General features: G+C 37.7%; 1 protein-coding gene across 9 annotated transcripts in view; it reads right to left on the reverse strand.

The window, feature by feature from the left end:
- The window catches only part of Pcdh7 (protocadherin 7), a 407,806-nt gene that overhangs the window by 333,983 nt on the left and 50,713 nt on the right, over positions 1–23,110 (reverse strand). For 4 of the 9 annotated variants that reach the window (XM_051174102.1, XM_051174099.1, XM_051174098.1 and 1 more), the window contains exon 2: positions 6,912–6,971. The exons of the other annotated variants lie outside the window; for them this stretch is intronic. In XM_051174102.1, the coding sequence (XP_051030059.1) occupies positions 6,912–6,971 (60 nt within the window). The remainder of the gene's footprint in view (positions 1–6,911; positions 6,972–23,110) is intronic. 9 annotated transcript variants of the gene reach the window in all.

Genomic DNA, 23,110 nt, shown 5'->3' on the forward strand with positions numbered 1-23,110 from the left:
TTCCTGGGAGCTTTTCACATTGTGAAAGAGTCTTCTTTAAAATGTTGGTTCTGAATTCAAGAAAAAAAAAATAGTGATGGGTATACTCTTACTTTAAAATGAACTGTCTTTAATTCTGGTGAAACCTGGCATATCCATCAACATTTTTAAATGTAATTTTTTTGTTGTTCATTGCCTTCATTAAACCTCTTGAGAGTACAATGGCTTAGGTCACAACATGAGACATCATGCTAATTAAGCTGCTAATTAAATAGTAGAAGAAATATATTGCAGAAAATAGATTGCTGTATTACTTTGTTTTAACTTTTGTGTCATTTCAACTTGGAAACCACTAATTTGAAATCCTCTAATCATGCTCTTTAGCATGTTAATCTCAGGAGGCAACAGCCTATGATTACAGAGCCTGCATGCATGATATAGAGTGCATTTATTTTCCTTTACATTAAAATTGGGCTGCTGGAAAACAAGAAAGACCCTGTGTTGATACATTCCTTGGTATTCACTTGGATACAGTCTCTCTTCATGTAAGACTAGTTTAATTGGAAGTTCTCCTTATAAACAACTTCCCAATGTTAAAAAAAAATTAGTTATTTTTGTGACTTTTCAGAAAAAGATTTTTGTTAAAAGTCCATGTTATTCATTTGATTTTTTTCCCGTAATATTTTCAATGCTATACTTTGCACACATTTGTTTCTGTAACATGACTATCACAATCAACCTTCTACTTTAAGTTTAAAAATGTCATCAATTTTAGTAAGTTGCCAGAAAGACCATGTATCTTAACTTTGCCCATTTGAAATGTTTTGTCAGGAGGCATCCAGTTTCTGATGTTTCCAGAATACATGATTCAAACATCTGTGTCTTTCATGAGTATGGCACAGATTGGAGCAAAAAGCTTGTGATGATCCCCTTTAAACAGCTAGACACACAGAAAACGAAGAAAGAGCAGAGCCATGGTTCCCATTTAGATCCCACAAGAACAGACTTTCCTCCAATCCAATTGGGCAGCAGCAATTAGAAAATAATACTTGGGTCTCAAAATAAGCAATTTTATTTTAGCCTTAATGTCTGAGGATTGAGGTAGTAAGAGGTTCCTTTTAATCACAGTGATGATAATTCCCAATCAGAACCTACAGAAGACAGCATAGGATCCATTGTTCTATGGCTGTTAAAACCCATAAAGGACACAAGGTCCAGCACTGTCATTTGAACAGCAAACATTTCTCAGACTTGCAGTCTAATAAAACACGGAGTTGGCTTTGTTTCCTTTCAAACACTCCACTTCTAAACGGTGATTCGAACTCAAAATAGAATTCGCTCCCATTTTGACACAGGATGTGGTGTGCTTCAAAACTTCTACAACACTGTGGCTGGGCCCATCATCTCCAGGTACAGCTATTAATCACCTTGTGTTATTGAAGACGGAGTTTTAAAGACGTGAAAATGAAGGCCATGCCATTTGCTTTATCCTCTTCAGTAATCACAGAACTTCACAAGAAAACCACTGGTTGGCAAATATTAAATGTCATCTAATCCAATGACACAAGCATGTTTCTGTTTTGCACTTTCAAACCCTACCATCTCATGAATGCACAACATTTGGTTCTCAGTAATTTTCGTAAGATAAATGCTTACTGGACATTTCCAAAAGTTACCCACTTGTCAAGTGGCTATGGGAACCACTGTGCCACATTAGTTTTTTTTTTTTTAATTATACTTTAGAAATTATACTTTGGTTTTATGATAGTAATATCAGGAGGAAAGTCTATACCCTTTTGCTTGCAGGTAAGATGGTCTTCAAACATTCTTTTTGAGAACTCTCATCATTGGCTTCAACAAGACTGGATCCCTGCATTCCCAATTCAGCCTAACTTGTCTGTGCTTGAGAAAACCATAGCTCACAGGGCTTAGGGTTTGAGTATGAGCACAGCAGAAACTGATGGATTTCCCTGGAGAACTTCTATCTGCCTGATTCTGCCGAGTTGCTGTAGGAGGTTTCATCTCCCATTTTGAGAATGAGATTAGCTCTTTCTTGGCTCATGAACATCCGCCACACCTGCTCTAGTACATTCTAATGTCAATTATAAAAATACTAATGAGAAATGATTAGAAACATTGAATTAGCTCATAGTATGACAAACATACATTGCCTACATTAATCTCCTTAATTGGTCACTGCTAATTCATGAGCTAACATTGACAACTTTGTAAATGTTGTGTATGAGTAAATGGAATCAGAGAGGTATCTTTGGACAAATACAGACAGTCAGCTGGTAAGCAAGGTTTCTAACCCAGGCAGTCTGGGTCCAGAGCACTGACCTCGGAGCCACCGTGTGTGCAGAAATGTAAGTGCTAACACACTGATTCCCAGTGCACTGTGAACTCTCCTTCTGTGAGGAACATAGTTGTCATGTTCTTCAGTGCTAGATTCTGGAAGCAAAATCTGCATTTTTCAAATATTTCAATGTAAAACCGCATATTTATAGTAACATATGTTTAGCCCACAAAGCAAGTAAATTGGAAAAGACTTCCTTCTTTCCTGTCTACAGCATTTAAAGCAGATTGTTTATATAGGAGTCTATCTTTAACGAATATTTCTGTATGCTAGAACTTCAGAATACTGCTTAAATCAGAGTCAGGCCGCCTGACTCCATCTCATGATGATAGCTATGTGATCTAAGGAACCAAAAAAAATTCATCTCTGTATCCCCAACACAACTAAGCAAATGCATATCTTTGTTTTATAGTATTTGGGGACCTCAAAGCCTTGCAGCCCAGAGTGTGACCCATTGAATTAGAATGTAAGTGCAACCCAGCTCTATGCCCGGCCCCTTATTTCCCTAGCTGTATGATCCATATAATGACAATACTATTGCCTTCATTATGAGGCTGGTAAGCATAGAGGACCTAATACATCAACAGAATAGAGATGACTTCTGCTAACTTTTGTTTAAAAAGTGATCTGAAAGATATTGAAATCAGTTCAGTCTTCAATTATTTTTTTTTTAAATCAAAACATGGTTATAAACTAATCAGCGTTCAAAAAAGTTTAAAGCTACAACGGAAAGCAAGCTCTGTAATCCTTAATGCTTCCTAATTTTACTTTAGTGAAATTCTTATTCATGTGAAAATCTGATCTGCATGCAGCTTTGGAGCTGTCTCTCACTCACAGCTGCCCTGGCAGGCACTCCAGCAATAAGCTCCCATGAGCAAAGGAGGCAGATGAGGGAAAGCTATAAAATTCTTAGAAAGCAGCAGAGAGGAGGCCCAGAAGCTGGGAGGTGGAGGTGACATCTGGAAACCTCCCACTTCAACTTCTAATCTTTAAAATAAATTAATGTGATATATTAAATTGCAATGTCTAGATGAAGTGTACACATGACTAGAAATTAAGCAAAATGAAAAAAATAAGAGAGTACGTTTGACTGATGCGCTGAAGAAAAAAAAAAAGAGAACTTATGAGTCATGCCACCACTATGATTATGAAAGCCACACTACTTTACAAGTCAGTATGCAGGAATGCAAAGGAACCCATGACATATATACTAGATCTGTTGATGGGGAAGTGGGCTGTCACTCTGTTTCCTATGGTTTCCTGGAACTTTCCACAGTAGGAGGAGTAGTGGGAAAGTAAAAGGAAATGCCTGCTTTCTGTGCAAGATGCTTTGGGACTGAACATTAATCTTAAAATTCTAGCAGTCACAAAACTACTCGGTCTGTTGCTACTTCCTCTAAGCAAAGAATTACCATGAGATGAAAGAACCCACAGCAATAAACATCAGGGTAGGCTAGTATCTGCCTCTCCTTTGGACTCAAGCAGCCTGATCCAAGCCCAGGGATGCTTTTGAAGTCATGGAGACCTTTATGTACAGATCAATCCTTGCAGGGTAAAGAGCAAGAAAAATGGGCTCTCTGTCTCTCTCTCTCTCTCTGTTTCTCTCTCTCTCATATTCTGTCAGAGTGCACATTCAACTCTAGGCAGAACAGAACAAAATGCTCTTCTCTGCTGTAAACACAATGATTTTGTACTTGGGTGTTGCTTGCTTCAATTAACTTAGAGGGAATCTATTGATCCCAGCACGTAATTGTTTATACCATGCCATGTTTCCTTTTCGATAAGTCAAGAGCACAGTAGCAATAACTGTGAATTTTGTTACCTTAGTCATAAGGCATAGGTTGTGTTTTGGGTCATTTTAAGTGGAAAACTGCAAATGATTCTCTTTATAGCAAAGATCATTATTTGCTGACAAATGGGGTCAGTAGGAAGCATCAGTTTGTAGAAACTGTAAATTATCAAATTTTAGAGGTTAAAAGTTAAAATTAATTTTATTGATGGTATAAGCCGAACATTTGTTTGAACTTTTATATCACAGGTGCTTAGATTTGGCTAAAATCAAACTCAAACATTGTTTTGCAAATGTTCAGGGAAGTTTCCTTATACAGCAGACTGATGGGTTGCGAGGAACCCAGTCCCAACAGACAGATCTACAATACAACTCCAATACCTATTGTTCAGTTAGCACAGTTGAAAGAGTGTATAAAGATTGTAAGAGGTAGAACACCAGAAAGTTTGGTATGAGACTCAACCTCCTAGAAATGGCTTTGTAAGTAAACAAGACCTGAACGATGTCCATATCAATAGAAATGTCATGGTGGAAAGGGCATAATCTCATGGAATCCTGTCACTGGACAAAGAACTAACTACAGGTAACTAATGACTGATAATGGAGAGACAATTGCCTCTTTCAAGGACTCAGTGGTTGGCCCTGAAAAGACTCACACACACACACACACACACACACACACACACAGAGAGAGAGAGAGAGAGAGAGAACAGGTTGTATTTATATATTTGTGCATCTGTATTTATGTGTAACAATGATAATCAAAGAAAAAGAGGCCATCGATTTGACAGGGAGACACAGGAGTGGGAATAACTTGGTAGGGACGGGGGGAGACAAGGGGCACCTTAAAGGGATGAAGGGTTGGGGGAAATAATGTAATTGTACTTTAACTGAAATATATCTTTTCAAAAAAATCATAAATCTTCAATGTCTAAGCTCTTTATTCTGCAATAAAGATCAGTAAGCTGAATACATGGTATGTATCGGTATGCATAATGGGACTATTGGCATAAGAAACATAGGCATCTTATAAAGTAGTTTTCCTTAATTGTATTGGTCACAAAAAATATTCAATACAATAGAGTCATACAGTTTGTTTTATAATTTATTATAATAACATAAAGACAAAAATCCCTGTAACATTATAGATAAGAGGAATGGTTGCAATTGATTGTCACATAGAAAGAAGAGGTAAAAATTGAGCTATAAAATCAATCAGCAAGAAAAGGAGAAATAGATAAAAATACCAAAGGACAGTAGTTTCAAAATTTTTGTGGCACACAATGACTACAAAAAAAGTACATATGTCTTTGTTGAATATATCCTACCTGATTTATGCTAACATAAAATTATCTGTTACATATTTTAGGTTGAACAAATGTAAGGGATAAATGCACACAACCTACTGACAGAGTAAAAAGCTATTAATTGAGAAAACAAATATTATCCTAGTCCCTTCTGTATTAGCATCCATGATTCATTCACGTCTTGTCATTGAAGGAAACAGCCTGGAGGAGTATAATACATATTTTTCAACTGTCTGCACACGAATTTCACATGAGCTACACTCATTATTGTCAGACATCAGAACCATCTTAATATAAATGGCCCAATCTCATCAAATATCATATTTAATTGGAGAAATTCTGCAGTAGTCATCCTATTTTAGAATCACTTGCTTTATGAGTAATAGTCGTTAGCAGTAAGAGATGAAATGGCTTACAACAGTTGATGGGACCTTTTAACATTCTAGGTAACAGACCAAAATTCACTTGCTACTGGTTAAATTGTATCTCCTTCCACACATACCACTGCACACATCTACACTCATTCTCATAAGAAAATTAGGCTGCGGGCAGGTTTGTGTTCCATTGAGGAAGTAACAATAATAAGAAGAGCATCGTGCATGCTGCTCATCCTAGTATTTGTTGTACACACACACACACACACACACACACACACACACACACACATTCCGCCCCCCTATACACATGAATGAATAGGACTACAAATTTAAAAGACCAGTTTCCTATTGACATAAAGGCCATGTATTCCTTGACATTAATGTGGCTAACCTAAAGTCATTCAGAAATTGGGACAAAGAGTTTTAGACATGGTTTCAGTCATTCATCTGCTGTTTCCACCTCTCATATCACGTGCAGTGGGACATCAGGATGACCCAAATCGCATTTCCTCTCGAGTCCCCAGTCCCTCACTTTCCCTGATTGGCAATGACACCTTCTTCAGTGCCTTATAAAACAGCATGAAACCGTCTAGTTTTCAGAGTTAGGTCCTGAGGTATACAATACGCTTCCATTCTTTGTTCATCTAGCAGGGGTCCTGATGTCTTTCTATACAATGTGTCCAGTGAGTTCAAGCAAGGCAAACGAAAAGATGTTCATAGTACTATCCACATTATTAAGGAGAAACGAGGAGATGGACATGGCCACTCTAGCTGAGTCCATTCCACTGCAAGTGAAGGAAAAACTTCCTGCTCTTTTCACACTCCTGAGTTTGGCGGCATCTGACTGGCTCCACAGTAATTGGTAAGATGGCAAAACCTCTCCCCCATCCCTTTTTGAGTCCATAGTCAGACCATCGTCATACAGCTTGATTTCTTTTTAGCAGAAATCTGTTTCTGTTCTTCAAAATTAGGGCTTCGCTTAAACGGGCCAGCGATCTTGCCCCTTGGGAATCGATTTATTTCTACACAAGACAAATGTGGGCCTATTAGGGTCCAACATATTGAGTTGGAACTTGGCATGTGTATCACTTACGAGCACATACATTGATTTTACACGATTCCTCAATGTGGCCAGGTGGGTTCGTGGTCAGCACTGTATCCACCTATAAAAAATACAAAAATATATGTCTGCTTTACAGGGATGGGAGTAGGGTTTGGCCAGCGTAGTTGCAAATTGGCCAATGGTATTCTTTGCCTCTGAAAGATGTATTTGCAGTGGCCACAATCTTTTTCAGGAGTCACAGAGACATAGCAGTTCTCATTACAATTAACAATCCTGGGGCATCTACATGAATAGAGCTGGCCAGTCCAAAGGACGCCATCTCTGACAAGAGATGTTTGAGTAGTGGAGGAATCATTGAGTTAATTGTGTTCCAGGGTTCAAGCTTTTCAAGGCTATGAAATGTCAAGGAGAGGGAAGATGGAGCACAGAGAGCTGTATTCCATAATCAGAAGGGAGAGATATGGTAATTATGCTGCAGGTGCTATTTAACTTACACATCCATGTAGTGTCAGGGATGTGAGCTACAGCGAAATGTTCTCACCCTCCAAGAAGTCGCTTTAGTCTCTAAATGAAACGGTGAGATAGCTCAGTCTCCATTCGTAGAAGCCTAACAATTTACATGCAATGCACAAACGGGCGGCTGATTTCCAGTAATCATGCATTATACTGTTCTTCAAAGTCATGACGGCTGTCGGGTTGTGTTTCCCGCCTTCGTATCTAATTTGTAGAAATAGAAGTGATCATGCATTATGCCTGCAAAATGTTGTGGTGCAAACATAAGCTTTAAAAAACATTCAGTATTACTCTGAACTCGAGACCGATCAATGGGTTAATTTTGGCTGCCTATGCAAGGAATGACACAAAGCACTTTTGTTTTTTTCAATTTGATGCTACAAGTGGCTATAGTAAAATCTTTATTTAAGCCTCAAAAATTGCAAAAGAATGATGTAATTTTCAGTGCATGAACAAGGTGAATGAGGTTCATGACTGAAAGTACTTAAGAATCAGGGTAAGGGGAGAAAAATCTTCAATTTAAATTCCAAGGTCAGGCTATACCTGCATACAAATACCAACGGGAAAGAAGTAAATGCTGCTTTCCCCTGAATGCTTGCCCACTTATTTATAAAAGCCAATAGTGCAAGCAAATGACTGACTAATTTGAAAATTATTTGAAAGGAAGCCTAAATATGTTGAAGCAGCTTTTAAAAATGTCATAATTGCTTTTTAAACATTATCTGTTTCAAGAAATGTATTTTCTCTAGCAACTCTAAAAGTTTATAAATTTTAATATGTTTGATCAATGGCATAATCACACCATGAGTAAATATGGTGGGAATCTTATTTACATCAGATATACTTTAGCTTATTTCACAGGACTCGGGTCAGTACACATTTAATTTAACTCATGCTTTCTTATTCAAGGTATTTGAAAATTTTCGTTGTATGTCCTATTTGCAAATCAACTTGTTCTCCATGGCATAAACATAAAGCATGGAAAACATCCCATGTGCTGATTCTGTGTCTCCCACATATATGACATGCATATATCATGCTTATGACGCGTTTAACTGTTTTGTAGTCATTCGTTTAATGTCTCTATCATATTCAAGGCTCCACTGTCATCCCTGGGGGCAAACAACATGTTCACTCTACCCTACTCTTTCCCAGAATCTACACATGATTGGTTGGTAATGAATTGTGTTAATGATTGAATATATATTTGGGGAACTGGAAAACAAGTAAATCAAATTATTTGTTATTCCATGACATCATAAATAAAATTTTGAGATTGTGTGGGGAACCTTGCTGTGTATCATTTGCCATATGGCTTTTGATCTCAGAACAGAGCTATTTTGAATGGCAGCAAATGATATATATTTTGCTGGCATGTCCTTGTCTACAATTTTTTTTATTTAAGTTTAGTCTATACAAAAATATCATTAAGCTTCTTTTTACCTTTTCCACGTGAAAGTCATTTATTTTTCTTTAAAGGTGTAATCTATGCAAAATGTTCTGCAAAGCTTTTAATAAATGAAACATTTAAAAAAATAAAAGTCAGAAGAGTTTAAATGTTCTATTTTCAAATCTGACTTATAATTTCAACTTATAAACATAGCCAGGAATATAACACATTTTTATATGTGCCATCCTGTCACACAAGATAATGAAATTCCCTTATTAAAATGTTACTCAGAACTATTTCACAATTTTGACTAATTGTTGAGAGATATTTGTGGTTTTAGGTTGTAATACATGGAAAAAACACAAATGTATACTAACATCCACCTGTCACTAGAGTCAGGAGAGATGGGTTCTCATTTCACCATTAAAAAATATTGTTTCAAAAAAAGCTGGATATTTTAAATCATTCATTGAACTCACAGAGAACCATCTAGGAATCACAGTACTAAAAACTCTGTAGGTGAGGATCAGATTAGAAATGTATGTTACTGGGATGTGTTTGCTTCGATTTGAAGCAGGTAATTAAAATCGCCCTGGAAGTAATTTTCAGATCACCACTGCTAAGGAGATAGGCTCCAGTAAATCAGACCCAACCAATCTTTCAATCAGATCCAATTCAGGTAAAGTTGTAGAGACATGGACTGTGTCTTCACCTTTCAACCTTCCTCCTCAATTCATTTTTATCACTCAGGAAACTACTGATAAACACACACACACACACACACACACACACACTTGAAGCCAAGTCATTCTATACACCTTCCTATGAGACTCTCAAACCTTTCATCCAGTAACTAAAGGACCAATTAATTAATCTAGGTATGTACTTTATAAAAGTTATTAGAAAGTAGTTGTTTCAAAATTGGCCTTCCCCTTTTATTGTGTTCCCTGGACATCAACAGTGACAAGTGCTAAGAAAGGAAAACTGAAGTACTCAGAAAATAGAAAGAGGACTCATATCTAGGGATAAGAAAATACAGAACTCTCCACACAAGAATAGACCTACTTTTATCGATGATTCTTTAAAAAAAAAAAAAAAGAAATCCAAAACCACAAAAAAGTAAACTATATACTCTGTGAAAGAATATGTATGTACTTTTCTACTTATTTTCATTAAGTATGCTTCAATTCTAATCATGCACCTATGTAATTGGAGAAGATTAAGGGCACGTGTCTGTTGAATGTGTTTGCATATAATTGGCAATATGTAAAATAACTCTATGAATATGCATTATTTTTTCCTTGAGTGATGTTCAAATCGAGGAACAAGTAAGAGGTGTCTCATAAAAAAGCAGACTGTATTGCATAACACAGAAACCATGCTCATACTGATTTTTACAATCTAGGGGTTGAAGTTGTTATTAGTATTTGAGAGCCCAATAAGGAAGTCACTTTCAGTTATAATGAGAAAAGAACAGCCCCTCAACACAGAAGTTCATTATATTCCTGACAATTAAATGGAAAACAAGAAATATAGTAAACATAAGATTTAGATAGTCGAAGGCCTATAGAAAGGTAACCCTTAACAGTAAATTTTTATCTTTTCTTATGATCTATAGGAACAATTTACAGAAACTGCAAGCAGTTAATGACTGTGACGCCCATGTAGAGTGGATGAAGCTAGCATCCAGGACCCCAACACAAAGCACACTGACAGCTGAGCAAGCAGAAGAAGTAGATAACCTTCTTCTTCTTCTTCTTCTTCTCCTCCTCCTCCTCCTCCTCCTCCTCCTCCTTCTCCTTCTCCTCCTCCTCCTTCTCCTTCTCCTTCTCCTCCTTCTCCTTCTTCTTGTCACCATTATTTAACCCTTCTCCCAGATCACCAGTTATCAGTTGAGAGACTTGTGGAGCTGGAATGCATATGTATGTATGTCTGTATGTATGCATGCATATATGTACGTATACGTGTATATGTATATGTGTGTGTGTGTGTGTGTGTGTGTGTGTGTGTGTGTGTGTATGTATGTACCTGGAGGAAAAGAACTTCCTTATCGCTGACAACACAGGGCTAAACATGGATCTACACAAACAGGCAATGCTATGTTTCCATCAGTGCGCAACTGTTGCTTCATACACCCTGTCCCAACACTCTTCTTCAGAGTAGCTCCCACTCCTCATGTAATCTAACCATAAAAATGTCTCCCTGTCTCTTTGATTTTATTTCCTTATGATAGATCCTATATCATGAAAAGTATACATCGAATATACTTTTTATGAACTTCCAAAAATATAAGGAAAGAAGTTTTTCTTCACCAGAGTGTTTATTAAAATATCCCTTAACCTTGCAAAGGCCTTGTGGAGCATCAGCCAGAACTTTGATCTCATCACATGGAAGAAAATGACTCCCAGAGACGGGAATCTCCTTCTTTAAAATTATATTCGGATAAGGGATAAACTCAGAGACCCAAGCCAAGACTTGGAACTCCTAATCAAACCCATTTTTCATTATACTGTGATGGGAGATGTCATTCTGTAAATATGTTTCTCTTATTGGTTAATGAATAAAGCACTGTTGGCCAATAGGAAAGCAAGATACGCGGGACTTGGAAACAAGGAAGAAAGAGGAAGTAGTAAGGAGGGGTCAAGATGGAAGGCGGAAAGAGCAGAACGCCAGCGGGCTCTCTCTCCGGTAAGATAAGACCACGTGGAGATTAATAGAAATGGGTTAATAATTGAGACAGAGCTAGATGATAAGAAACTAGGAAACAAGGAGGAAAGAGGAAGTAGTAAGGATGAGTCAAAATGGAGAGTCTGGAGAGAGCAGGACGCCAGCCGGCTCTCCGGTAAGATAAGACCACGTGGAAATACATAGATTAACAGCAATGGGCTAATACTTAAGACAGCTAGCCGAAAAGAAACTAGTACCTGGCCAACAGATTTATATCAAATACAGCATCTCTGTGTTAATTGGGGCTGGCGCAGCAGCGGGACAAGACCAGCGGTGGGAGGAAAAAACTTACTCCTTACAACACTGTTTGCACACTAATTGCTGTTTAACTCTGACCAAAACAAAAATACGCAACCGTGTTATAATGGTAACTTCCCCCATTTGGGACATGGTTTAATAGATAATAATCAAAATTGTATACTTCTCAAAACATTATAAATGAACTTGTTATGATGATTCCCAGAAGCTTACATATTTATCATACTAACCATTATTAACTCATTTGCATGTTTAAGGTCTGTGCACACACACAATAATGTTCCTACATTACTGAAGAATTCTTACTCACTGAGTCAGTCAAGAAAGGGAATGCTATAGTAATATAAGCCCATTTCTCACCTTTAATAGCTTGCTCTTACTTTCAGAGTGGGAATGACTTGAAGCCTAATCAAAAGAATTCCTTGGGCAGGAGAGCCAGGCGATCTATATTGATTGACTCGGTTTCCTATTAGAATCATTGAATCTCAGTGTCAGCGACAACGCCTATGGTTACAAAGTACAGTCCAGTAAGAAACAATGAAAGAAACGGATAGCAACCCAAGAGAGCAGCCTGTTCAGAGAGGATTTTCTTTCTTCCTTCCTTCATTTCTTTCTCTTCCTTCCTTCCATCTTTTAAAGAACACCACAGAAACTAAGTATGAATGCTTTAGCAACTGAGGAGTTGACAAAGATGGAAACCAAGTAGGTGAGACTCTGAGAGACCCAAACCATCAGAGGAGGGCAGGTGAGGCCATTGGCAAAGGGTTTGCTGACTGACCTTAACCTTGGCTCAGATATGAGCTCAAGAACAGAGAAAGAATTGCCTTGGAGGAAAGTAATCGGTAATGAATATAAGCGATGAAGTCAGAGGCGGTGAGAAACCTCTATGTACACTGGAGACGTTCCCCTAAGTGTGTCTTGAGCGACTCTTCAACTTCCTTTCCTTACCTTAAATATCCCTACACTTAATAGCACACAGTGTGATAGGAGAATCAAACCTCGATCGATCCTCCTGACATGTAGACAACATGTCAAGAACTCTATGGAGATCAGACATGCAGCTAAACTATGTGTTAAGAAAAAGCTAAGGTAATGAAACAGTTGCGGGTTTCTTTTCCATTTTATAATTTTCATTCGAGCAGTTCTCACTTAGTTCAGTTATGTAAATTTTAATTGTTAATAACTGTGTCCAAAAAAATATGTGTGAGTCCTGCAGTGATAGAGACTAATCCCAATACCGCTATGTATCATATAACTAAAAAATGATACACGAGACCACAGCTTTGCGTTTGCACTGAACTAAATTGGATACGAATGTATTTTTGTCCTTAAAGCTCACAGTGAAAAGTAAACCGATGCAAGCTTGAACTATCATCATTATCCTCTTCAGACCATGGCATTTTCTACCCTTGGACACAACAGCAGTGCTAGCTGATCTTTTCGTGCTAGAGCAACAATAACTGCCTGGGGAAAAAAAAAAAAAAACAGAAGAGGAGCTCAAGAGAAGATGGCAAGAGGAATCTCTGCTGTCCTCAAATGCCTCTGAAGCTGCACATGTCTGGAAAAGTGTGAGATGCTTGGCGAGCCCTAGACAACCACCCATCTGACCCAGTAACACGCAAACAAAAGGAGACATGGCAGGACACAACTGTAGATTGAAAGCATGTATGTACTCAGGAGAGAGCCAAATCTTACCAGCCAGCTTTGAGCTCACAGAAAATGTATGCTTAAAACGTGAGATTTGGCACACTGGATATACGGTCTGCTTGCTGGGTAAGACTGAATATGATTCTATTTTAATGTGACTTGTGGCTTAACAGTCTCAAACATCTATGCTTTCTTACCGTTAGAAGTTACTAGACTTTTAAATAAATATTTCGCCAAGTAATAAGAGGTTGACTTGAGGATTGGTGTGCATGTACTAAAACAGCACTTTTAGTACACAGAGATACACTACACTAATAAGTAATATAAAGAAGAAATGTAATTTCAAAGATGAAGATGCTGTCTGAATTCTCCCTTTGCTACATGACACATTTTACCAGTGAAAATTACTGAGATCCAGAGAGGTGGTAAAGCCAACTCAATAAAACACTGGAGATTTCAGATTAAAATGAAATGAAATGTCTTCAGGGTTTGGAAGATGCCTCAGTGGATAAAGGTGCTTCCTGCCTAGGCCTGAGGACCAGAGTTTGAATCGCCAAATGTATGTGAAAAGCTGGCGTAAGAGTGTCTCTGTTGGGCACCATGACCTCCAGGTTCAACGTGAAACCCTACTTTAAGAGAATATGTCAAAAGTGTTACAGCACGGCAACACACCATACACCATACACCATACACACACTCACAAACGCACAACGGACCCTTAATCGTCCCTAGTCCCAACCATCACCCCCAGATCGGTGTTTATTTCCACTGAAATTATAAAAATTACATCTCAGAGAAGCTGGAGGCTTCAGAACGCTATTGTTTCCATAAAAACCAAATGTCTATAATCACAGCAACACTAGTTGTGAAGTAAGGAATTCTTCGCATTTACTGTAGACGCTATATTAATAATGCCAGTGGGCTTATCCAAAAGACAGCAATGCAAAGCATAAAATAAATGTAAACCATCAAAAATGGTTTTCCTTGTGATAAAAAAATAATAATAATGTGTCCGTGTTGGATGGCACTTTAGAATTTTTATTTTGAAGAGTTTAAAAAATCATACGGAATTAGTACAAATTAGTTTTAAGCCAAGCTTTAATATAGCTTCATTTCAAGCTTTGGTGGAGGGCATGGTTCTAATCAATATTGCATCGAATTTTTAATATGTTTAATATTGTATGAAAGGGACTGCAAATCTTAGATTTTAAATAGGTCACAATGCTTAGAGCACTTAATCACAAAACAATATGGTGTGTCTCAACAGGAAAAAAAGCATTTTGTGATCCCTTCTTTTCTCCTTTGTCTTTATAAGTGCAGTGTGATGTATTAGTTTAATTAAAGTCTACCAAATTATCATAAGGATTTTATGTGCTGCAAATAATTGGCTTTTTCTTCCCTGCTCACTTTTTGTTAATGGAAGCAGAACATTTTTTTTTTTTTTTATGATACTTAGTATAAGATACTTGAAGACTTCAGGGAAGTAAGGCAATTGAGGGGCCTAATGAAGTGACCTTTGTCATCTAGGGCTTGAAACAAAATTGAGCCTGCCACTAATGCAATGAAGATAAGTCAATGTTTCCAAAGAGTTAAAAGGATAGATGACATTATGGCTCAAAGCCAAACTATACCAAGAATCCATACATACATAAAAATGACAATCCTATTACTAGGAAATGCTGAGGGGCTCTAAAACGAGGTACAAAGTATAAATAAATCACACGTGAGGATGCTTTTAGTGTATACCGTGATAAATCAATCTTTTTTCGTGGAACATGTTAAGTTAAATGTAGATAAAGTTATACTATTGGGTACCTTTTTAATAAGGGGTGAATTATGTTCACAAGTGAACAAAGAATTAAATGAAAGCCATTTCAGAAAGTTAATACATAGGATGTAACCACTATTGCTGTGAGTGGTAAGAAGTGATAATTAAAATATATAAGCATTATAGGATACCTCCCTTTAACAGGAACAAGAAAATCTGGGGATAGGCTATAAACTTTAAATTAGCTCGTTCATTGTCTGTGGAATCTGGAGCCAGAATTTCCCATAAATTCCCTTCAAGTAGACTCTCTAAGATATGCTGAGGAATATGCATATTCCATATTCAATTATAATCACAGTGATTCTTCTGTTAAAACAATGACATTGGCCAACACTCATTTATTTCTTTCCTGAAGGAAACAGTGGTACAGAAACCCTGGAAATTTTCTGAACATTCATTTGCTGCTCTGAATTAATTCATGGAGTGTCTGTTGCCATTCTTGGCCTCCTCACACGTACAGAGTTTTCAATTAGTGATGATAACTAACATTCTGCTGGCTGTTTACAGCATCTCAGGCCGATGCAGAAGGTCGGTGGGAAACAGATACTGCCACAATCACGTGAAACAGAGAAAGGAGTCAGGCCTGAGAAAATAAAATGGCCAAATCACAGCCCCAAAGCATGGCAGCAGTGGAATTTTAAGGCCGGGACATCTCCTCTAATCTCTGTACAACTGAGCGCCCTGCACTTCATTGCCTGTCCAAGTGCTGGGGAATTTTTGCTTAAAGGCTGATAATTATCACACTGGCTCTACCCTTCCAACTCTAAAAATGTTTTTAAAGATGCCTATTTTTAATATATCCATAAGCAGCTTGACCACTACAGTTAAGCTTTTTAACGTTGCTGTTATTGTTTAATTTTTGTTTTGTTTTATACATGGTCTCACTATATTCCCCAAGCTATCTTCAAACTTAGGATCTTCATGCTTTACCCTATTACAAGAAAGGGTCACTCTCTCCTGCTTCCTCTCCTTGCCTCCACCTGTCTTCATCTCCCATCCTTTTATACACACAAACATGTGTGCAGAAAACTCATACATGATTCATATCCCAATAATATTTCAATTCCTGAATATTAGTCAATATGCACATAAACACACACACATACACATACACACACACACACACACACACACACACACACACACACATATATATATATATATATATTTAGATCTGTATATAACATGTTTTTCTCTCCTGTCAAGGACACTCTATTCTTATGAAATCCAAAGACCTCAGAATTCACCAAAACAAAAACCAAGCCAAGAGGATGATAGCCTCCCCTGCATCTGAACACATGTACCTAGGAAGAAAAGCTTTCTTGGTGAGGATGCGTGCTCATTTTGAACAGATACATTCTTGATTTACTCCATTTGTTTTAAGTCCGGGAGGGAAAGAGGATCTTTGACATAACTGTCATCTTTAAAACACAGTGATATTTCATTTTCCCTTCTGCACTATTTACATTGCTTAGTACTGCAATGCTTCCAGTAGCTCCCATGTCCAATTTTTCAAAGCTGTCATTTCCTAGAAAATCTGCTTAAGCAAAATACTTATGTTGTTAAAAAAATAAAAATAAAACAGAACAAACATGGATTACAAAATACCTTCTCTTCTTCTTTGCAGGTCAGAAATCTAAGGCAAGAACAGTGACTTGGATGAGCATGTGGAAAAACAAGTTGAGAGATGAGCAGGGTGGCTTGGCTGAAATCCCTGAATCACATGCACTCCTGATTAATGTGAAACATACTCTTGGACTTAGCTCAGTAGAGTTTCTAAACAATTATCATATAATCAAAATGTTATTTTCAATGTATTCACTAAAGGTCATTGCATTTATGAAAACAAATCCCGCTGGGAAAGAAAGTGGAACAATGAAAGATAACTGTGATTATCTTTCCTCTTCAAGACTGCAGCAGCCATTGTAAGGTAACTTGTCAATATTTTACGACCCAGAAGGCAACAATCACAACAACAACAAAAACAACAAAAAAAATCACTAAGCAATACACTCATAGGCCTCTCATCTTTCCGAACTATGGGATATCCTAGAAGCTGATCCTATGGTAAGGAAATGAGGGAAAGTGCTCATACTAACCTCAAAGTGATATGTCAGATGGATGGCGTGAGAACTCACAGGACTTAACCATTATCAAGCAATGCCCATGTGCAGTAATAGATGAGCTTTGGGAAGAATCAGCCATGTTGGTTATGATGATCACTCGACATTTTTAACATAAAATATACTTTCAGGATATATACACACAGACAAAGATATGCTCCAAGCAGAAGGCATATAGATAAGTAAGGTATGCACTGCACATGCAACTTCTTATTTTCAAAATGTGATTACACAATTTTGGCTGAAATTAATATTTGTAAGCATATGCAGTGGAAACGACGTGAGTATTGAAATTGCATCCTTTACTTAAAAGAAAAAAAAAGCTACTCATGACTCAGCAAAAGCCAAGACTACTCATAGTGTCCAATCTGAAACCCAATTCTCTTCCGGCACTTTAACACTGGATCTGTCACCCTTTAACACCACAAAAATCAATACCATGGAATGTCATGGTTCTCTGCTGGCCCACAAAGTCAAGGCGTGATCAATTTCAACTTCCTTACTAGACAGAAATAGACTTAGACAAATAAAAGATTTCATTCAAGTCAAATTCAATAAAGCAAAGGAATAAAGGTGGAGGGAGTCAAAGTTGTTAGAATTCAATCCAATAAATGTATACTTACAACTAGACCTATCTGAAAATCCAACTGTATTACAAGCCATTCAAAAAGCATACACCATAAATTAAAACAGCATATAGATTACTGTAGTTCTCAAATTAAGATATATTTGCACTGAGAATGCACATACCTGCATGCACATGTGTTCATTTCCTGTCATGTGTCAGTTAAAAAGCAGTAGAGGAGTGTCAGCTGAATTCCTCAGTGCATGTATGCCTGAGACATAATGTTAATGTTGATATTACTGCCCAATGATAGCAAAACTCTCATCCTTCCGCTTCTCGTAAACTGTGTGTGCCTAAGACAGTTCCTTAATATTGTTAACTGTGATACTTACTTGATAACTGTTGTGTTATATATTTTGTTATGTTAAGGTTAAAACCCTTTTTATGTAGACAGAAAAGAGGAGATGATGGGAGATGTCATTCTGTATATGTTTCTCATACTGGTTAATAAATAAAGCCTGTTGGCCAATAGGAAAGCAAGATAGGTGGGACTAGGAGACAAGGAGGAAAGAGAAAGTAGGAAGGGGTCAAGATACAGAGTCTCTGTGTGTTAATTGGGGCTGGCGCGGCGGCGGGAGAGACCAGGCTGCTGGAGAAAAAAGCCTACTCCCTACAGTTCCTTGTGCAGAATAAGCCTATTAATAAATATCTGATGGCTGTAGAAAAAGCATTGCATGTGTTCAATCAACTGTTTGAGGGCAGAGTTTCTTCCTTGTTTGCTACTCTTTTGTCTGGCATCTGTAATGTCCCACACACTCAGCAAACACGAAAAAAGCAGCTGTTGCTCTGGATGAATGGATGATGTCCCCCATCTGGCTAGTCAACAGCTAACATTCTCTGAAATTTAGACAATTGATTTTGAGAAAACGGTTAAGTGCTTAAGATTTGATTTGTCAGCGATTTGATACAGTGTCAAAATTCCCATAGTATATGACTGTGAAAACATTATTTAGCGATACAGTGGGAAAACTAGGCCTGATAGTTGAGAATAACAGTGTGATTTTAGATCACTAACTTGCTGTGGTACTTAGTCTTCCTAGTACCCTCTAGTCTTATCTACAGAAACAAGGAAGGACATGAGAGGAAGGGGGTTCTCAAGTATCCTCTTGGGAACATACCCTCCTGGAAACTTGAAGGGACATGAATTCTAAAGAAATCAATGAAAGAGGCTCCAGAGGTTAGAAAAAGAGACAGAAAGCAATCCTATTACTGGAGTTCAGAGGAACTGGTCATTGAATTGAGCAAAAAAGGACGGAAGAAACGTCAGTGTCACGATAAGATGTGGGAGGCCTTGGCAGCATGGGGTGGAAGAGCGGAGTTACTGCTTCTTCCAGTTCCAGAAAGGCGTGGAACATAAACCATCCTTTCTCTTGCCTTCCTATGCCATCAAAGCTAAAAGAGAAAATATGAGTGCTTCTTTCCAGCCTAGATCATGGGCAAGCCACAGGACATGAGTTGTGACAATAAGATTCATAGAAAAGTCCTTAAAGAGGCAACCCTTTCCAAAGAAAGCAAGGGCGTCTAAAGGAAGATTTTCCATTCTGTTTGGTCCATTTTTCTTTTCTGATTTGGAAAAAAAAATACAAAATAGAGACAACCACATTCTTAGAAATATGAAAAGGAAAATCAAAGGCTCAGGATGGGGGGACAGAGGAGAGCAGTATAAGGGTTCTTCACAAAAACTTGATGACTTATGATACCTAGGAAAAGCAGCCTCCCTCCCTGACTCAACTATAGTAAATCCATTATTTGCAGCTTAGTGCATTCCTAGGTGATGCAGTTTCTAATGGAAAAGCAGAGAGAAGAACAACAACCAAAAATGAAAAAAAGATATGAGTAAGAGGGATAAGAGGGTTCGTTGCTACTACTATTAAAACACTAAATAATATAGGTCTATATTGTATTTGGTGTATTGACTTCTATACTGTTTTCTCTTATGTTATTGACTTCTTGCAAAAAGTTATTTTGTTTCAGGTTTTACATTTAATTCTGTGTGTGTGTGTGTGTGTGTGTGTGTGTGTGTGTGTCTACGTGTGTGTGTGTCTACGTGTGCATAAAATTGTATATATGTTTACAGAGCCTAGCAGGGAAAAATTTGTGGGAGTCAGTTATCTCCTTCTACCACGTGTCTTATAGAAATAGAACCCAAGTCCTTAACTTTGATGGAAAACTCTTGCCTGATAAACATCTTGCCAGAACATAAATACACTTTTTAAATGTTACCTATTTATCATCTATTCCTGAATCAGCAATAGGGAGACATAACATCAAATTTGGATCATAATATTTATCAACAAGAATTTCTTCAAAACTGCATGGGTAGCATATTATTCATTTCATGGGGAAATTACTAGCATTAATAAAGGAATGTATGTAAAAATTTGATTATGCACAACACACTGCTAACAGCTATCCACACAGGATGGTGTAAGTAAAACACATGGACATTGTTATCTGGATCCAGTAAGAGCTTACTCATTGTTGCGCTTTACTATTCCAATAGTCTCTGTCCCTGTCATTTCTAGAAAACTGCTGCCACACCAAAAGAGCAGGACTGGTGCAGGTGTATTTCAGCCTTGTAGCTCCTCCCTCCAAGTCATGGAGGCCAGAATTACGGGACAACTCTTAGTCCAAGCATGGCTATATATCCTTCCTTTCTGACATTAAAAACTGCTACCTGAAAATAACACTGGAAAATTTTTGTGCTAATATGGCATGTAACACTAGACAGACTTTCACACACAAACAAATTGTCTTAAAATAAAAGAATTGTATTCAAAAATGGGCAACAGAAGAGGGACGATTTCTGTCCATTTTTTAGACTTAGTCCATGCATTCCTTTGTTTTGCATGAACTATATTACGCTATACTCTCATATTAGAATCCAAGACTACTTACTCAAAGCAATCATCTTGGTCCCAGCACTGAAACTTGTCATCATGTTGGCTATACAAAATTTGAATTCACAAAAATCCCAAAAGAAAAAACATCACCCATGCTCCTTCTATGGCTTTGGTAGCTACATGATTTTATGAAAAAGCTCATGTCATTATGAAAAAAAAATGGCATACACAAGTTAAAAAGTAAGAGTTTCCTGTTGACTTACGATTTCTCATGCGTGTAAACAGTTGTAAAATGCACAACTAGCTTCAATCCTGAACAGTCACAACATGCTTTGCTTTGAAACTTGTAGTTGAGAATCTTCCGCTAATGCAAAACCAAGGGGAAATTGTATTTGTTATGTATACAATTTTCCATCTTTGTTCTCTAACAAGGGGTCTGAGGAAGGAAACATCGGTTTTATATGCCAGAGAGATAGAACTGAACAAATATTATACTCTTTCTCGCTGGGAGTACTCACACTCTGATGGCCTCACAATGTCCAGATAGTAGAAGGAGATTATGTGTTTTCCAAAGGTGGCTACAGCCAAACTGCTAAACACTTTTGGATGCCATCCCAGATGCAAGCATGCGTGAAAGCTCTTGTTTTGTTTTGCTGATGAAGAGAAAAATATCTGAGCTTTTTCCATAGCTCAAGTTTAACAAAAGTCATTTTTCAGCACTAAGGCAGTTTAAATATGGTCAACTCTATGTTCTTAGAGAAAAAAATATAATCCTTTTTCAAGATAATAAGTGAAGAATGTGTGTACAAATTTGGGAGATGATTACCACATACTGAAAAGAAAGAGACCAAATAACACATACTTTCTGTTTAGAACTGTTAAAGAAATTGATTGCAAATAATGCCAAATGTTTATTTTGAAGCATGGCCTCTGCACACCTGGAAAGATGAAGTTTAATGTTTACATTTTAAAATGCCTAGCCATAAGCCTCAGTCTTATATTTGATATGAGGGAAAAATACCTTAGCTATAGATATAAATAAGCAAATCTCTTATATAACCCCTTTGCTAATAATGTTGTAGTTTATAGTGCTTCTATTCATTTTATTTGTTTATATGATTATTATTTACTGAGACAGGGTTATACTATGTCCCTGACACTCACACCCATCTTCCTGCTTCAGCCTCCTTGACCACCAAGATCCTACGTCATGAACTATGACACCCAGTCTTGTTTCATTTTGTAGTAAAGACAGAGACAATATGGACATTTTTCTCCTCAAAATTCTTTTCCCTGTAAGACTCCAGCTGCAGTTACTGAGATGTTATAGTGGTCCAATGACAGTTTTGTTTAATCTTCCAACTTTTCAAGGAAAATGCATTTCCCTCCCCTGTTTTTACTTTAGGAAGTTTGGCTGGTGTCTAGTTTATAATCTTTGGAAACACGGATTTCTGCGTTATTTGTACTGTAACCTGCAAATTTCTTACTGTACAGTAAATGCAATTGTAAGAAGCAGCTCTCAGTGAGCGTTACCGAACTGAATGAACCCTTTTAGACAGATGCTTGAACTCTCAAGGGCTACACTATTCCCACCTGAGCATCAGATTGTCTTTCTATTTCCTTCACCCCAAACTGTTTCCATAACAAATGCTCTCAAAATAGGGCCAAGACACTCATGCTAGTTCTTATTGTTTAGAAGCAGGAAGTCATAAACCATTTCAAACCACATTCCCATAACTAAGGAAGCCTGCCAAGAGGCATGAAGGCAATACTGATTTATTCCCTACAGGAAAGGAAAGCCGATGGATTACTTCAGGCCAGGACCACTGGAACTCCCCGTATTAGCAGAGTCTGTAGGATCTGCTTTTAGAACAGACAATGCTTGTTTGAAAACAGGACAGGAGATGATGTTGATCTGCAAGAGAAGGGAGCTGCCCATGGCCCTCTAATCAGAGCAGGGCACACTTGAATCATCCGCCCTTTCATTTTCCAGCTCAGGGTACCCACTGAGCCACTCCATTGGCCACTGTGAGTATAGCACTCTTAATAAATTTAAGGGGTGTTTTGCAAGAACGAGCCTGCGGGACCTGCGGGATGCGGGACCTGCGGGATTGGACACTTCAGGCAAAAATTAGCAGCATAATCAAGAACATAAGCTGAAAACACCAATTAATGATGCAAAGCACAAACAAGCAAGCTTTTGCTGTGAAAAGCCTGTTATGCACTAAAAATAAAACCTATGAAATGTAGTCCTGACCTTTCAAGGCAGATCCTAGGAAGGCCAA

The sequence above is a fragment of the Phodopus roborovskii genome, unplaced genomic scaffold (assembly GCF_943737965.1).
Source record: "Phodopus roborovskii unplaced genomic scaffold, PHOROB, whole genome shotgun sequence".
NCBI classification, from domain to species: Eukaryota; Metazoa; Chordata; class Mammalia; order Rodentia; family Cricetidae; genus Phodopus; species Phodopus roborovskii.